Source organism: Teleopsis dalmanni, chromosome 1 (genome assembly GCF_002237135.1).
Source record: "Teleopsis dalmanni isolate 2A chromosome 1, ASM223713v2, whole genome shotgun sequence".
Classification (NCBI taxonomy): domain Eukaryota; kingdom Metazoa; phylum Arthropoda; class Insecta; order Diptera; family Diopsidae; genus Teleopsis; species Teleopsis dalmanni.
This window is the reverse complement of record NC_051846.1, coordinates 73,325,198-73,343,297: the sequence shown is the minus strand read 5'-3', so window position 1 is coordinate 73,343,297 and position 18,100 is coordinate 73,325,198. Positions and strand designations below refer to the sequence as shown.

The 18,100-nt window shown below is 31.5% G+C and overlaps 3 protein-coding genes across 3 annotated transcripts in view; 2 read left to right on the top strand and 1 right to left on the bottom strand.

Moving 5' to 3' along the window:
• Window positions 1–2,019: 2,019 nt before the first annotated feature.
• Window positions 2,020–3,968, bottom strand: LOC119673238. Its single transcript, XM_038084480.1, has 3 exons — window positions 3,556–3,968; window positions 3,320–3,500; window positions 2,020–3,254 (listed from the first exon to the last, which is right to left on the bottom strand). Exons 1-3 carry the CDS (start codon window positions 3,664–3,666, stop codon window positions 2,023–2,025), a joined length of 1,524 nt encoding a protein of 507 aa, XP_037940408.1. The 5' UTR covers window positions 3,667–3,968; the 3' UTR covers window positions 2,020–2,022.
• Window positions 3,969–6,493: 2,525 nt separating this feature from the next.
• Window positions 6,494–11,630, top strand: LOC119672086 (GATA zinc finger domain-containing protein 10). The gene is made up of 5 exons (XM_038083045.1): window positions 6,494–6,920; window positions 6,986–7,130; window positions 7,278–7,948; window positions 8,006–8,159; window positions 10,506–11,630. Exons 1-5 carry the CDS (start codon window positions 6,635–6,637, stop codon window positions 11,494–11,496), a joined length of 2,247 nt encoding a protein of 748 aa, XP_037938973.1. The 5' UTR covers window positions 6,494–6,634; the 3' UTR covers window positions 11,497–11,630.
• A 4,800-nt stretch (window positions 11,631–16,430) lies between these two features.
• The window catches only part of LOC119685155 (chitin deacetylase 1-like), a 3,550-nt gene continuing 1,880 nt past the window's right edge, over window positions 16,431–18,100 (top strand). Inside the window, exon 1 of the mRNA XM_038099370.1 lies at window positions 16,431–16,440. Coding sequence (XP_037955298.1) covers window positions 16,431–16,440 — 10 coding nt within the window. The remainder of the gene's footprint in view (window positions 16,441–18,100) is intronic.

Genomic DNA, 18,100 nt, shown 5'->3' with positions numbered 1-18,100 from the left:
TTATGACTACGATTATAAACAAAGCTGTATTTAAATTTAAAAGTGACAAGAAATAAAATATATTAAAACAAATTTTTTTCTACAGTCATTTTAACTGTAATTCCACAAAAATTTAAAAGAGCTGGGATCTATAGAAGAATAGAGAGAAAAATCGACTTACCCACGTTACTCGCGTTACGTTATTGTACATAAACAACTTAAATATCATCTATATCAACAAAAAAATTTGTAAAAATTTGAACTATACGAGATTGTATTCATTAATCGTTGGCTAGATTAATTTAGCATAATACAATAAATCCTATAAATCACAATATAGAAAAATGATAGCATAATAACAATAATCAAGACTATGTTATATGTCTCCCTACTAATAAATTTATATACTAATAAATTTTGATTCATATATTTTATATATTGAATAAACTAATAATATACCAATAATAATATTATTAATAATAATATTTATACTACTATGTATTAATAATATTAATACAAATTGTTTAATATTATTAATACATATTAATACATATCATATAAATGCAAAGCATCTCTGCCTCATATGATTGGTACCAAAGCACATTAAGGATATAGTATTCCTTTAAAAAGAGAATAAATTTCTTCATTAAGTGCAAAAGAGCTTTAAATATATAGGAATATATATTCATAATCATAATTTTTCCAAATAAGACCAAAAAGTATCGACGCATCACTTAGCTTGCATTTGGGAGCTAAGACAAATTTTTTTTTGTCGTAGTCTTATGCTCGTAAGTTTAAGTAATACTTTCGACATTTTAGACTCTACAATCTAACCGATCGTCTAATAGAACCAACCGATTGTCAATAAAAATGCTGAAATGACCCTGCTGGCTAAAGCACATCTTCATCCTGAAATTAAGATATCATCTAATAAGTTGCAGGAACTGATATAGACAATGACGTTGAAATCGGCTAAACCAACGAAAATCACCTATCAAATGAATGCGTACGAAACTGCTGCATAACTACTATAAAACTGATTGAAACAAGCTTAATGAGGCATTTCTTAAAAAGATTTTAACACAATTAAAGCTTTATTCAGTGCATGAAAACGATTCACTGAAATTAGAATCCCGTTCCCACCCGTCTACTCAGATGATCAAGTGATGCTCGCCACTAAAAACATCTCGGCTTGAAATCTATATGAAATATGCTTTCCTTATACAACAAGAACTGTTCCAGTCTTCATAAAGTTAGCATATAATCACCTGCTAAACAATTACTTGTCGAGTATAAATACGTCCATACGCATTGTGCACAAATGACATCGTCTATTTTTTATTATTTCACAACTTACACAGTAATATGAAGTATGTTGATACATAGTTTCGGCCCACTGAAATGGCTAGGCTCTTTCATCATCAATCACACTAATTTCAACAAATATATCAATATTGTAAATTACATGTATTACTCTAGAAATCTAGAAAAGTTTGAATCTATGTCTTGACGACTTCCGTTATTAGCACCCAAATATCGTTTCAAAGTTTTATCGATACTTACCACTCACGAAGAAGATGATCTAAACAGTTTCCCCTAAAAAACTAACCGATATATATTAAAAAATTAACCGGCAGATTTCAATATATCATGTCCTATTTTGAACAAGACAAAAAACAATTTAATTCAAGGTTATCTTCCCATCAAAGGAAAGATGCGAAAATCTCGTTACAACTGGTTCGCTCATATAATGAGAAAAGCAGAAAATCTATAAGCCAAATAGGCTACTCAAAGCCTGGAAAAATACAATTAAAGTAGACATGCAGAGCAGGAATGTCGTAAACGAACATACATCTGAGGAACATGTGACTTTGAGATGCCGCACAAGTACAAAATACTCGAAACAGTAGGAAAAAGTTACGAGGGACAAAAAAAGAAATTATATTCCATTAAATATTTTTTTGAATTAAATTTTATTATTTTATTATCAATTAAAAATTAATTAATAAAAATGGAAAAATCAAGGTGTAACCATTTCACTTATTAATTCTTATATTTTAAGTTTAACTCATACATAGCTAAATACTTTTCTTTTTCAATCTTCATTTTTTGGAACCTCTCCCTTTGTTCCAAAGCGATTTTCTTGAGTTTTAATTTATATAATTTCAACTCCATACTAATTTTGAATTTTTCTTTTTGAAACTCGAGTTTTTTTTCTTCTAGTTCTATTTCTCGTTCCATCTTGTTTGTTTTCCTTTCCGACTTCAATCTGTTAAACATTTTATTTTCTGCTTTATAGGATGTTAAGTATCTTTTATATGACTTCGGTGCTGATTTCTGCATTACCGGAACAAAATTCTTTGTGTTACTTAATATCGGAAAAACTGGGGTAGCAGGAACACTTTCAATTGATTTCGATAATGATTTACTCGAAAGCCTACAATCCGGAGTAGTAGAAGGACTTTCATGTGATTTCAATTGTGATTTCCGCATATCTGGATCAAAATATTTTGTGTTAATTGTAACCGGGAAACATGGGCTATCGGGAGGACTTTCAAATGAATTCGATAGTGATTTATGCATTTCTTCAATAAAATCTTTTGTGTCACTTGAAACTGTGAAATTCGCGGTGGAAGCGTCACTTGAAGCCCTGCCTTTTGCGGTAGTGGGAGGACTTTCATTTGATTTCAAAAGTGTTTTCTGCACTCCTGGAACAAAATCGTTTGCAATCTTTGAAACTGTGAAGCCAGGGGTAGCCGGAGGACTTTCAAATGATGATGAGAGTGATTTATGCATTTCTAGGACAAAATCTTTTACGCTACTTGAAACATTAAAACCTGGAGTAGCAGGATTTTCATACGATTTCGAAGCTACTTTCAGTATATCTGAAACAGAATCTTTTGCAGCACTTGGAACCTTCCCACTTGGCGTAATGGGACGATTCTCGTACATTAGTTTATGCATTTCTGGAACAAAATCTTTTGTCTCGTTCCAAGCCTTGCAATCTGGGGTAGCAGGAGGGCTTTCATACGTTGTCTTCGTTGGATTTTGTGTTTCTGAAATGAAATCTTTAGTGCCATTTGAAATCATGCAACCTGGGCTAGCGGGGGGAGTTGAGAATGATGTGGAGTCATCTATAGGATCCGGCTGTGAACTTATCTCATATTTTATATCTACCATGTCATCAATATTGGCGGTTGTCAGATCTTCGTTTGTGTTGAGAGGAAAAATTTGTTTTAATAAGAAATAATGCGGACATATCTTCATAACCCGTGCTATGAATATTTAGATAAATTAACTATGTTTTAGTTATTTCAAACATAGATTTACAGGAACTTACCTTGTACTTTTTCAGTTCCAAATTCAGATTTCAAAATACTAGGTTTAGTAGATTTAATCCATTGATTTGCTCTGATGTAATTGCTTTTAAGATGTCGCATTTTCCAACGTAGTAAGTGCCAACTAGCATCAATTTTTGTTTCTTCTAGACATTTTGTATAATATATTTGAGCTGTTGGGACCTAAACAAATGAAAAAATGTACCTGAATTTAGGAAAAAAATAAAACATTATTTACCTCAAATTTTCCCGCTCTACAAATATAATTCAACAGTTTTTCAATTTCTTTCTTCTGCCACCTTTTATTTGAAGGATTTGTAGTCACTTTTTCTTTTTCTATCGTTTCCATAATTTCTTTTTAAACTCAACTTTTTTCTTTTTAATTTTAATGTTTTTTTTTTGATAGTCAACAAGTACTCAACTGCCGAAGACGAATTAACTGTAATGCAGTGACGTTTGCAAGGTTGCATTTTCTTCACTTACTGTTGTTACGAATTTCACTACGTTTTGGAATTACGATAAGCATATGCCACTTTTTTGACCAATTTATAGCACGTTTATTTAGTGCATCTTGCATGATTAAATTCACTACATTAACTAAATCTGCATTTTTAATCTACAACATTATACCGTGTTAACTCACAGTTCTTCATATAGACACTCATTCACTTATATTAATGAGTTCAATAACTGAACATTCACATTATCATAATTTAATTTATGTAGTTGAATTAGTTTTTAAAAGCTCATGTCAAAAAGTCTATTAAGGTACTTTCGTTTGCTTACATATTAATTGTAAGAGTAAAACAGTGATCATAATAGTAATCATTAAAAAAATTCAACTATTAACTCTTATCATTCGTATTTTAAAATAAAACTCAAAAAATAATAATTAAATTTGCTTTACTATGTATAAGTTACTTTTCATGCTTTTTAACTTAGTTTAGATTAAATTAAATGAAATATATATTTTCAAAAAAAAAATTCTGGAACTGTGGCATATTTGATATATGAGGCAAAATAAAAAAATAAACAAAAAAGTCAAACAAACAATAAATAATAGTTTTTTAAAATGTTTGTTTTTTTATAAATAAGTATTATACATAAACTTTTTTGCATTTTCTACGTGTTCCATGATAAATTAATTAATTTCTGCTTACAATACAAAACCAAATAACAATTAAAATGAAAACAAACAAAAGCTCTCTTAGAACTTTCTGATACAAAAAAAGTTCTTTTACATGCATAAATCACCTTATGCCATAGAAACGACCTGATTTTATTTTGATTAGTATAAATTGATTTAGCTGCAGTGGGACAATATTATCAAAATGCATGTGATTTTTATATTGTAATTGTACAATTCTGAATAAATTAATTACTGGGTTTATACTGTAAAATCATTTAAAATTTTTATTTTATAAATTAAAAATAAATTAAGTACTCCATTCATGTTCATAAAATTGATTTCTTTTGTTAAAAATATTTAAAATATTTATTTCATATATGTCTAAATTACGCTCACATATATTGCTATATTATAATACAATGTAAGCACATAGGTTGAGGTCTTCAGCCCTTCAAATCACCCCTCCAGCCACCTTCAAAATAATTTGAAGGATTACATATAATACGTAATACATATCTGAATCAATTAATTATGTATCAAGACTATAAAAAAATTTTTTCTTTATATATATTATTTCAATTTCTAAGCACAGAGCTCTATAATGTTAGTAACAAAAATAATAGTTGATTTCTTTAGAAGTATTCTACTATATTGTAGACCTAAGCTTAAATGAATGAAAATCATCTTATCGGTACATTTTAATTTATTACTATTATTTATTATAATATTTATTATTTAATTTTATTTAGACTTTAATTCCTTCTCAAAATAAAAAGGAAAATTTTTAAAGTTGATTATTACAACTATAAAGGATGGCATTCAGTAGTTCTATTAGCTTTAGTGGATTTTAGGTATGTGAATTATTATTTTTCACTCTATTTTAAATTAATAACAGTTATAGTTTTTTCTTTATATTCAAATCTAAAAATTTGTGCATTTCCCGGTTTTATTAAAGTAAACTGTCACTAACATTTATTTAAAAAAATGTCACTTTTTCATTATCTCAACTTTATCGTTTGCTTAAAATTTATCTTTTGCATAGTTGTATTTGAAATTTCCCTTAGTTTCAACCTACAAAATTAAGGCCATTTTCTTTTACAAATTTGCACTACTTTCAAAATATTTTTCTGGTTTTATTAAAGTCAACTGTCACTGAAATTTATTTAAAAAAATGTCACTTTTTCGTTATCTTAACTTTATCTTTTTCTTGAAATTTGTCTTACGCATAGTTTTATTTAAAATGTTCCTTAATTTCAGCCTTCGTTTCAACGAAATTAAGGCCATTTTCTTTAACATCGTTCTAAGCTTAAAACTGAATTTTGTATGGAAAAAACAACTTAATTTCGCTGAAACGAAGATGAAATTAAGATTTTTGCGAAATTAAGGTGTGACTGAATATAGTCTAGTGGACTCTTATTTTTATTTTGAGTATATCTGTATTAACACTTTTTATTAGTTTTGAGATAAAATCACAAAACTAGTATAATAAAAATAATAATAATGATAAAAATGTATTAATATATAAATGGAATATAATGAAAATATTATACATACGCCGTGTACGAGCTCGAGTAAATTGATCGTAAATTGAGCGAAATAGTAAACTATGTCGACATAGCAGTGAATATTGGTATTTACAAGAATTTCGAGTAGGATAAATTAGATAAAATTAGGTATTACCATTGTGAAAATTTTATAAGATATTTAATAAATAAAAAAATAAATTTGAAAACTTTTAATCAAAAATAATAATTAAGTACAACAAATAAATAAATAAATACTGCATTAGTCCAGTGCAAAAAATCCCTAGGAAATTTTAATTTACTTTACCTCAATTTACTCGAACTCGCACACGGCCATAGTGTATTCACGAGAAATTATTAGATGTAGCACTTTCTCTCTGTTAAGCAATTATGCTTTTTGCTTATTCAGAGGCAGACATTCGCTTCCACATATATTTGACAATACAGGGTTGTCGTTGTTAATATTTTTGACATTTATCGTTGAACTGACATTTCCTCTCAGTTTTTTTTGATAAGGTGAAAAAAAATCCCTTTTGTTTTTCTATGAATTTTCTATAAATATATATAAATACAAATTGCTTACGAAATTTCACCAAATAAGTTGCAAAGAAAACAGTTCCTTAGACTAAAATATGTATATGTGAGGTGCAAATAAAACAAAGAAAATGGAAAATCTCTCTTTGTCGAATTCGACACACGTAGTGATAACTTCAGCCCAAATGATGTCCACAATGAACACAACGCAGCAGCAACAGATTGTAAGCATGAGCGACATAGCCGAATTGCCGCAAGAAATACAGGAGGAGATTGTGTCAATGCCCAAAGAGATGATATTGATTACGTTAGTGTCACAAGAACAAGCTCTGTACAATCCCAAGCACACGAATTATCGCAACACACAACGGAAAGATCAGAAGTGGCTGGAAATTGCGGAAAGTGTTGGTTGGCCCGGTACTTATAATATAATTTGTTAAACGTTTTATTAGAAGTTAGAATGAATTGAAATTTACTTTTAGAGAGTCAGTGCAAAGCAAAATGGAAAGCAATGCGTGATCAATACTGCCGGGAATTGAAAAGATCCAAATTCAATGTTAAAGCCAATGTCAAATGGAAATATTTTAAGGATTTAGAATTTTTAAGACCATATGCTCTCTCAAGAAAGTAAGTTGAACAATTAAAAAAAAAATAAATTATACCCAAAAAACATTAGAAAAGAAAGTGCAGTAGATTACGTCACTTGTTGCATATAATATAATATTTAGAGTCCATTGTTTTCAATATTTAACTAAATAATTTAATTTCTTGCAGTTATCGTCCACGTTGTGTCAACAACAATAATACCATTAATAGTAATAAAAATAATAATAATACTACTTTAGGAAGTTTGTTTCAAAACAATAGTAACAACATCAATTGCAACAATTTAAATAACGATCGGAATAAGTATACGGAAATTAAAATCGACTTCACAACACCAACAGCGCAACAGCAACAAACTCAACTTAAAACGGAAACGAATCGTCTTATGCCCTTATCTGCTAACGACACTTTAAGCGCTGTTATGCAGCAGCATCAAGACGATGGAAATTGGAATTATTTACCACAAATACGTGGTAGCAATCAGAATCCCTTGGATGCCAATAACTCATTACAACAGGAACAACAATCAATCAGCACAACAGATGATGTCTTCTATAATGCAATTGTGGATTGCGTTGCCGCAGCTGCAGATCAGTTGCCGCAGCAGCAACAGCAGCAGTTAAATCAACAACAGGATGCACAACAACAGCAGGGCACGGAGGAAGAAGATGATGATCCCTTACATACATTTTTAAATATGGAAAGTTATTTTGAGAAGGAATTAATCTTATTGATACAACAAGAAGATATACTCTACAATAGTTTTCATCCGGGTTATCGAAATATCAAGCTGAAAATGGATTCCTGGGATGAAATAGCTAGAAAATTAAAAAAGACCAGTAAGTGTGAATTAATATAATTTAGAAGATCGTGTCAATCTAAATAATTTATTATAGTTAAACAATGTCGCCTGAAATGGAAAGCATTGCGTGATCAATACATACGTGAACATAAACGTTTAAAAAATCGTGAAAATGCTGAGTTGCTGCCACGCTGGAAACACTATGATGCACTCAACTTTTTACAAAAGTTTATAAAGCATAAATCAAAGTGAGCGATTAAATCATGTCAATTACTTCTTTGAAATTAATCAGAGAAGTTATTGTAGTGTTCTATTTATATCTAGAAAGCAAGCATATATGAGTATTACAATATTTCTATAAAATTATAGTAGGAGATAGTAGAAAGGAGTTTGGGTAGGGTTTAAGTGAAGGAACTACTATCGTGCGCAATCATAAATCAAAACGACTCAAGTTAATCTGTTATGACTGATCTTCTATGCAGATAACTACTTCATTATAAGAAGTCATTTTGATAGAATTAAATTGCTATCCAAATCTTGTTTGTTACTCTTGTTTTTTTCTTTTTTGCCATGTTTAAGAGTACATGAAAGAATTACGAACTTCAATAAACATTACAAATAAGATATTAAAGATCTAATGTATTTCATTAGATTATCATGTCAGGAGGCAGCATACTGATCGGCAATTATTTATATTTTTGTTTCTTAAAAAATATTTAATGATATCAAACATTTTCCTTACTAAAAAAAATTATATTTTCATAAAAATAATAACACAACATAGAGGAAGAATTATGCAAATTGATTATTTACCCAGCAATTGTGAGATGCAAAATGTTTGCTTTGGATCTGCCGAAATATTTATGCGGTTTAGGGTATGGATGTTGTAAGCGAAAGCCGGGCCCAGAAGTAGTTTTCTCGATTCCCTTCTGGAAACTTCGATGTCAAAGATGCACTTCGCTAAAAAGTCAAAGATGTCATTTACCAAAAAGCCGATAAAATATTGCGACAGACACGACAGCTTGGAATCTCTTTAAGAACAAAGGCTCGATGTTTGGGCAATACACAAATTAACGCAAACATATTTGATTAACTGAATTATCATCTGTGAAATGCCGATAAAACGCAACGAAACTGAACCTTTTTTTAAGCGAACTATTACAGACGATGAAAAATAGATTAAATATGATAGTATCCAATGCAAGCAATCATAATCCACGAACGACTTAAATTAACAAACGACTTTGCCTGAATTGTCTTTGGCAAAGACGGTTATGTTTTGATGGAATTGGAATATGTCGTTGATGGAATTGGATAGAAAATGTCTATCAAGATCCGTGTCAGCTCACAACTCGACTGCTTAAACGTAACAATCAAGTAAAAGTTAAGTCTTTGATGGAATTGGAAAAAAAATATCTATTAAGAGCTGCTCCAGCTTGATGCAACGGTTAATTTAGTCCCCTTTAGCTCTCAGTTTGACTGCTTAAACGAAACAATCGAGTAAAAATGACTAGAGTTGGTGAAAGAGTTATGTTCCATCATGATAATGTCAGGCCACACGCATCTTTGATGATTCACGACAAATTGTTTGGGAAGTTTTAATGTATCTACCGTATAACTGGATATTGCATTATCTGACTACCGTTTGTTTCGGTCTCTGTAGAATTCCCTATATGGTAAAAATTGTCCGCCGAAAGAGTAGCTACCACTAGTGACTAAAAGCCAATTTTTTCATCGAACTTTTACACTGATGGAATTATGAAACTTACCAATAAATGGCAGGACAATGGACAACATATATTCGATTAAAATTGATTTCTAATAACAATAATTTTTGTTCAAAAATGTGCCAAAAAACCGCGGATATTTCCAATTTATTTATATAGACAAAGTTACTAAAATTAAAGGAAATCTACGGTGTAGCCCCATAAACATTTTTTACTGAAGAGTAATTTTGGTTACCTATATTTAAATTATAAGTGCTTTGTTCTCACTCCTTTTAGTATGGAATATGTTGATTCAGTTGATATCTTCTCTCACCAGAAGTAGGGGCCTATACAGGTCAATTACAAAATTAATTACAAACTAATTCAAAGTTTATATGAATATATTAAATTAAAAAAACAAACCATATAAAGATATTTTAAGGGATCTTTTGAATCCCAAATATACTTTGTATAAGTAACTGAGCCGAAGATTACTTAGTATAGATTGATACATACATGTTGTTTATAAAATATTTTAGCTAAAAAGTTTATTTAGTCTTCTTTTTAGGATTGAATTATTGCCTTTTCTGTTTATATATTATATACATATTTGGAAATGTTGGCTTGCATTACTAGTTAGGATTTTCGATCATTAAATATTTACTGAAAGTAGTTCAGATGAGTTATAATTTTTTATTTTAAAAATATTTGTTTTCAATTCAGAGTTTTAAAGGTTAAAATACTAAATAGTCAAATAGTTTAGTATAGCGTATTATGATTAGAACATATTTTTTTATATTTATCTATCTAAATACTCTTTTAAAATACTTATTGATATAAAATTTAACAAACCTTAATATAAATTTATATTTTGATATTTAATTGTAGTGAATTTGAAACTAAAAATTTGATACAAATACCAAAAGCTGAGTTGGATGATGATATGGATGATAATATGATCGGAGCAAGCTCTCCTTTACGTTCTCCAATCGATGGCAGTGAAATCAAAAACGATTTACAACAAACTCATATACATTTACCGCCATTACCTTCCCTGTCTGGACCACATGCACAAAGTCGACAACATCATCATCAGCAACAAACAACAATATCGAGACAAACAAATTTAAATCATCACCAACAACAACAGGAACATCAACAGTTGCAACAGCAAAGCAGTAGGCATGAGGATAATATATGTGTTGTTAATGGCACTGATAGTGTTGTGAGCGGGTATGATGAAATGGATATTGATAATTATATTATTGGTGATGAAAGTAATGGTCCACATGAAGATGTTGAGGAAGATGAAGACCATAAGTCACAACAACAATTTCCTGACTATACAAACACCTCTAATGAAAATAACGAACTTGATGAGGAAGAAGATTTTAAGGATATAAAAACAAATGCCGCAAATTTAGTTACGATAACGCAACATGCACAACTCTTGCAGCACCAACAACAAAATACTCAACAACAACAACAAGCAAATCAAGATGAACATATATTACCTATTGATGTGACAGATGTTGCTGCACTGGCAACAACAGAAGAATCACTACACACTACTCATCAGGATTTTAACTTGGACACACCGACACATCCACAACCACAATCACTTCTTAATGGTGCAGCAACTAATAGTAATAGCGTTCCTAGTGATATAGTCAATTTGAATCACTTAACCTTAAAAGCAACGAACAATAGTAATGTAAGTGGAACAACATCCTCAACTATTGAAGAAGACGATGAAGTTGGAGTTTTCTTCAAGGCAGTTGCCATGAAAATCCGTAATGCAAAACTATCACCTGTTGCATTTACCGACCTCCAGATCAATATACTACAAGTAATCAACGGCTCACTGCGCAATCATTGAATGTTGTCCATCGGATTTAAATGAAAAAGGTTGAGTTATCTATTTTTTTTAATAATTTTTTTTTTTGTTGTATACTAATATTTTCAAGGATTATGTTGTTTATAGTTAATAGGTGCATTATGAATGAATGAATTCAAGTCGAACTATTAAAATATACTCTATTTTTAAATATTGTTATTTTATTTATAAAAACAAAAATAATTTGCCAAAATAATTTAAATAAATTTTTAATTATATATTTTTAAAATAAATATATATTTATAAGATTAGTTATATTTGTTCATAATGTACCTGTTAGCAACTCCACTGCATTTAAATCCAGTTTTTGAACCTATATAACAGAGAAAGATTTTATTAGTTCTTATTAGTCAACAATTTTAAAATAATTTTGAGAATTATTCAAGAATTTTGTACTTCCACGTAATGTGAACAGTGTACATTAAGTTTGTGACAATTTTGGCAGTTAAAAAAATACTTGTGGAAGTTATCAAGTATATCATATATATAATAATTTATTATATATTATTATTTATTATTATTTATTATTATTTATTATATAAATTTTTATAAAACTTATATAACTATACTAGCTGGATTTGAATTTCTTCACACTTCGTATCTGCTATGATAATACTATTCAAGTTACAGCCTACACTTCCAACAAACACATGTATTGGCAACATAATATAAATATAAACATAAAATTTAGAAGCTTCACATCACTTTTATTATTTTCACTATCAAATTTGTAACAACAACGATGTTATCTTGTGTAATATAGCAGTTTATATATACATATACAAAATTCATTTGTAATGTTGAGCCTTTGCCGAGTTACTGCATCTGGGCACTTTTACTCTTTAATAGCTTGGGGGTTTGTGTATTCCTCATAATCTTCGTGAATATTCAATGACTGATCTAAGATCTGCGTATCGCCCCGTGCGGTTAGTGATTACTGTGAGATTAGATAGTGCTAGCAGGGCACCAGTAGGGCAACCTGTCGATTTTCGCATATAGCTTCAGAGCTCTGTCTCTGTCCCTTTTTGACCGAATCTATTCTAAGGTCTCTCAGCATTTCATTTGTGTGGATGTTCCATGGCACTTTGAAGAGTCTTCGGAAAACCTAACTTTGAGTAACTTGTAGCTTCTAAAAAAAATATTATAAGAAGAAGAGGTGCCAAATCAGGACTGTACGGCGTATGACCCATCAATTCGATTTTTTTAATGTTCAAATAATCGGTTGTTAGACGAGATGCGTGAGCACTCGCATTGTCTTCTTTTTGAGATTTTATCAAATGATTATATATGCTGGTGGAACTAATGCCAAAGGTACCACTTTAACGTCAATTCCACAGTATATCGCATGACGATCTTACATTATCAGTTTTTTCACATTATCAATGTTTTTTTGGCACAACAACTGATTTTGGACGGCCTTCACGAATTTCGTCAGTGTGTGAACTGCGGCCACGATTAAAATCATTGTACCAGCGTTTCGCAGTGGCAAATGATGGAGCTACATTCACTTTTTACTCGTAATCCACTTCAAAAGTTGTAATAAATCATCACACGAAAATTTTCTCGCGTTGATTTAATTTTTTTGCAAACACTCAATTTACAACTCTCTGTTAATTGCGCAAATAACGCTCTTTTGACAAAAAGTCAAACTTTCGTTGGGAAATGTCAGATGACACCTGACAACAATCAGTGTTACCAAGGCTCAAAATATATATAGTCACACTCGTCTGTTTTTTTTTTGCTTTTATTTTTGAGTTGCAATTTTTTTGCTTTTATTTTTGAGTTGCAATTTTTTTGCTAGATCTTTATTTACTCGTCGATTTTATGCGAGGTCGACTTTTTTCTCAGTTTTGTGATAAGCTGTTTATTCTGCGTTATGTCCTTTTTAATATATATTTCTCATATCGTCGATCTTTCGATCATACTACTCATTAAAATGTGCCATGGATTTTCTTGACAGAACAAAAAAACTATCAGCCCTGTTTTTCTTCCAACATACATGTCAAATATTAGAAAATGTCGTCAAAGGCATGATAGAAATTATAAGAAATTCATTGTTAAGATAATACAAGTTTATTGAAAAGCGATAGTTTTGATTTTTTTCCATTAACCATTTCAACGATTTGAATTTAAGATCTAATTCGGTTCTTTTCATTTTTATGTGCTCGCTTCATCTTAGTTTAGCGTCTGAAGTCATACCCAAGTATTTTGCAGTATTCGCGTAAGGGATTTGTGCTTCATCGATGTAAACAGGTATATAACTGACGTTTCGATTTGTAAAATTTACATGCACTGATTTTTCTTTATTCAGATTGATTTTCCATTTCCTTGTCCAAGCAATTATACTATTTTGCAAATTATTAGCTGCTATTACTGCGCTTTATCCAACTGCAAGGACTGCAGTATCATCAGCAAAAGTTGCTGTGAACGTCGTTGCATTCGTTGGCAGGTCGTATGTATAAATGAGATATAAGAGGGGACCCAAAACATTACCTTGTGGGACTCCAGCGTTAATTTTATGCAATTTGCTATAGGCATCACTGTGCTTTACTCGAAAGTAACTATCAGATAGGTAAGAGGAAATTATGTCATAATACTCCGTTGGAAAATATTTTTTACTTTGGTAAGCAATCCGGAGTGCCAGACTTTATCGGAAGCCTGCGAGATATCTAAAAATACGGCTGAGCAGATTTTTTTTTCCTCAAGAGCTTTTTCTATCACGTTGGTAATCCTATGGACTTGATCTATAGTGGAGTGATTGCACCTAAAATCGAACTGATGTAAAAGTATTATGTTTTGACTTTCAATCAGAGAAAGGATTCTTTTAAGTAAGACTTTTTCAAAATTTTTTGAAAGTACAGGCAGAAGTGATATTGGTCTGTAACCACTGACGTTATTAATATCCATTTCTGGCTTAGGTACCATGATAATTTCGGATACTTTTCACAAGGATGGAAGAGTTCGCATCTGTATTATAGCATTAAATATATTCGTAATTTTGACTATGCATTTTGCAGGAATTTCTTTTAATACTTCAGCACTTATCATTTCATAACCTGGGGTTTTTTTTAGCTTAAGTTTTATTAATCATCTTTACCTCAAGCTCAGTGGTTAGTGGAATACAGGATGAATGTGCTGTCTTAGGAGGGCAGATTACTGCATTGTTAACGTTTCCGTCTATGGAAAACACTTTAGACAGGTGTTCGGAAAAGACTTCTACTTTTTCGTCATCGCTTTTAGCCCATTGTTTAGCTTGTGTTTTAATTGGGGGTTTGTGTACTAAACGTCGCTTAAGGTTTCGTGTACATTTCCAGAGAGAATAGTTGGTTGCACGATCATTACTTAAGTTAGATAGATAGCAGTTGAGTTCTTTTGCAAGTCTGTTAAGAATGGTTTTATCTGCTGGAAATCTGGATTGCTGCCACTTTTCCCGCATCTTTCTTTTTTCTCGCATAAGATCCACAATGGCTTTTGGGTATTTATGAAGATAGGTTGCATTCCTTAATGTGGGCGTGCTGCACCATGTCGCATGTTGTAGTAAATTTGTAAGGTTCAAAATTTCGCTTTCAAGATCGTTTTCTCCACAAATTTCGTTTGGAGCGATGGTAGAGTCCTGAAGAATACTTCAGGATTCTTCTGAAGTTACTCCAATCTGTGTATTTATTTTCAAGATTTAGACATATTTTATTTATTAAGGCAGATTCAAAGAGGGTTATGTAGAGAGGGGAATGGTCGGAACTTAGTTCTGCTCCATCTGTTATTTTTAAATTGTAGGACGAAATTTGCTTGGTTATAAAGAAATCGAGTAGATCAGGCACCTTTGTTGGTTCAGTTGGCCAGTAGGTTGGGTTCCCGGATAACATGCATTCACAGCCAGTTTGCTGTATAGCTTTGAGAAGTTCTCTATCTTTTGTTGTAAATAGGCGAGAGTCCCAATGCGTATGTTTAGCGTTGAAATCACCACCCATAATGAAGCGATGCTTATGTATTTCTATAAGATCTTTGTATTGTTTGGATTTAATTGAATGTCTTGGAGGACTGAATACCGATGTTAGTAGTAATTTGCTTTGTAAGTCAAGGACAATAGTTATTGCCTGAAACTCCTCTTTGGATATTTTTGTAGACTCGTAGTGTTTAAACTATTTTTTAATTAAAATAGCACTTCCTCCGCGAGCGCAATTACTAGGATGGACTGCGCTATATACTTCGCAATTCTTTAGTTTAAGATATGTTTGGTTAGTAAAATGAGTTTCGCTAATTAAGCTAACATCAACATCTTTGACTGATAGGACTGTTTCAAGCTCTCTAAGGTGTTAGAGAAGACCGTTCGAGATCCAAAGCATTATTTTTATATAACTAAGCATTATTTGTTTTATTGAGTTTGTGCTCTAGCCCAGTTAAGCGTTTGTCCAATGCTTTGTAAAAGTTTTCTTGAGTGGTGACTTTTTCTAGTATTTGCGTTAGTATTTTGTAGTTTCCATTTGTAAAAAAAAAAATATATCTTGATATTTGATATATTATAATACTTTTTTTTATATTTTCTCAATGGCATTATTTTTATTAGTATTTTTAAAAAATTATTTAGCAAGCATTTTACATATTACGTGCACTTAATTTCATTGCATGAAATTTTAAATTTTAAATATTCTTTTAAAAATTTAAATTTTTATATTTAATTTTGGTTAATCATTAAATTTAAAAAATAAACTTATAGAAAAAATTTCATCCATTTCGGTGAAAATGAGATCAAAAGCGATCCCGCTTGTAAAAGAATGATCCATATACACAAATGCATAGGAATTGCGAAAAACTTTGTAGTTAAAGAGAGACTACAAGAAGGTAGTCAAATGTATGGGATACCTTGAAAAAAAGTTTTATTTAAACCAAGTTAGTAATAAACAGAGACGTTACCTAGTATGGGTACAAGTAAAATTCAAAAGTTTCTACACTCTACGTTTTTCTTTACTGTATTATAGCTTAAAATCTTCCATTTTGCATCGATATTCCATTCAGGCTGGCATTTCTCTGAATTTTTGTTTTTTTTTCAGAATTTTTCAAAGTACGTGTAAATTTAATTTTTCTGTGATATATTATTTCAATTCTCAGTACAATTGTATCTTATGCAGAATATAACTTGTTTGACGGCATACAATTTTTATTGTTATCAAATAATCATAACTGACACAGCTTGGTAAACTCTTGGTAAACAAATCTATTATAATAAATTTCAAATTTATATACTATATATATATATTTGCTATATATACAAGGTGAGATGAAAAAACTGCAACAAAGTAAAACGCCATAATTTTTTCATTTTTTTTAAATTTTATTGAATGAAAGCAAAAAATGTCGGAAATAACATCAAATTTGAGAATCGGTTTAGATTTGTTCGAATTGGCCACCTTTGGCACGAACTATGGCCTTCAAACGGCCAATGAAACCATCACACGCTGCCCGAAAGTGGCTCTGCGGTATTTTGTCCCATTCTCGGCGAAGCGCTTGCTTGAGATGATCGACACTTTGGTATTTTTTAGTTCCAACCTTGCTTTCCAAAATACCCCAGGCACAATAGTCCAACGGATTGGCATCCGGAGATTTTGGTGGCCATTGTGCGGTGGAAATGAAGCGAGGAACCTCATTTCTTAACCATTCTTGGATGGCGCGTGCTGAGTGCGATAGTGCTGAGTCCTGTTGGAATGTCCAAGGTCTGCGGCCGAAATGTTTGCGTGCCCAGGGCTTCAGAACTCCCTCCAAAATATTTTCGCGATAGATTTGCGCATTGAATTTGACACCACGGTCGATGAATACGAGCGGCGAGCGACCATCGGCTGTTATGGCGGCCCACACCATCACCATGGCCGGCTTTTGAGTTGTGATGGCCAACAGAAGTTGCAAATTTTCAGCTGACCTCTCTGGCAAGTAAACACGATCATTTTGTTTGTTTACAAACTGCTGGATAACGAATGGTTTCTCATCGGAGAAAACCAAATTCGGCAGTTCACCACTTTCGGCCAAGCGAAACAACTCTTTAGCTTTTTCGAGTCTAACTTTTTTTTGCGCATCAGTAAGATCTTGCACTTTTTGGAACTTGAATGGCTTTAGTCCAAGCTCATTTTTCAATATTTGCCGAATGGCATATTGCGATATGTTCAGCTCACGAGCCATTTTTCGTCCACTGCGACGCGGATTTCGTTCAATTCGCTTTTTCACTTTTCGAACCATTTCTGCCGATGTTGCTGTTTTTTTTCGTCCACTTCCTTGACGTCGGGCTACGCTACCAGTATCATGGTAACGAGCGATGGTACGAGACACAAAACATTTATTCACTTCTAAATGCTGGAGGGCTCTAACGATAGCCACTTGTGGTTTTCCAGCCAAATGCAAAGCAATCACACTATCACGCTTGAATTCCATCACAAATAACTTTTTTTTTGAAAAATTCCCACCAAAATGCTTTTGTGCGCTTGTAAACAATATAATGAGCTGTCACTAGAATAAATCTGACAGCTGTGGGACGAGCGGTTTAGAAATGACAGCAGTCTGAAGTTGGTTGCAGTTTTTTCATCTCACCTTGTATATATTA

Excerpts from the sequence above, each read along its gene's own strand:
- LOC119672086 (XM_038083045.1), top strand. The coding sequence starts at position 6,635 with ATGGAAAATCTCTCTTTGTCGAATTCGACACACGTAGTGATAACTTCA. Across the intron at positions 6,921-6,985 it reads GGAAAGTGTTGGTTGGCCCG|AGAGTCAGTGCAAAGCAAAA; the intron begins GTACTTATAATA and ends ATTTACTTTTAG. Across the intron at positions 8,160-10,505 it reads TTTATAAAGCATAAATCAAA|TGAATTTGAAACTAAAAATT; the intron begins GTGAGCGATTAA and ends ATTTAATTGTAG.
- LOC119673238 (XM_038084480.1), bottom strand. The coding sequence starts at position 3,666 with ATGGAAACGATAGAAAAAGAAAAAGTGACTACAAATCCTTCAAATAAA. Across the intron at positions 3,501-3,555 it reads GTAGAGCGGGAAAATTTGAG|GTCCCAACAGCTCAAATATA; the intron begins GTAAATAATGTT and ends TCATTTGTTTAG. Across the intron at positions 3,255-3,319 it reads TGGAACTGAAAAAGTACAAG|CACGGGTTATGAAGATATGT; the intron begins GTAAGTTCCTGT and ends AAATATTCATAG.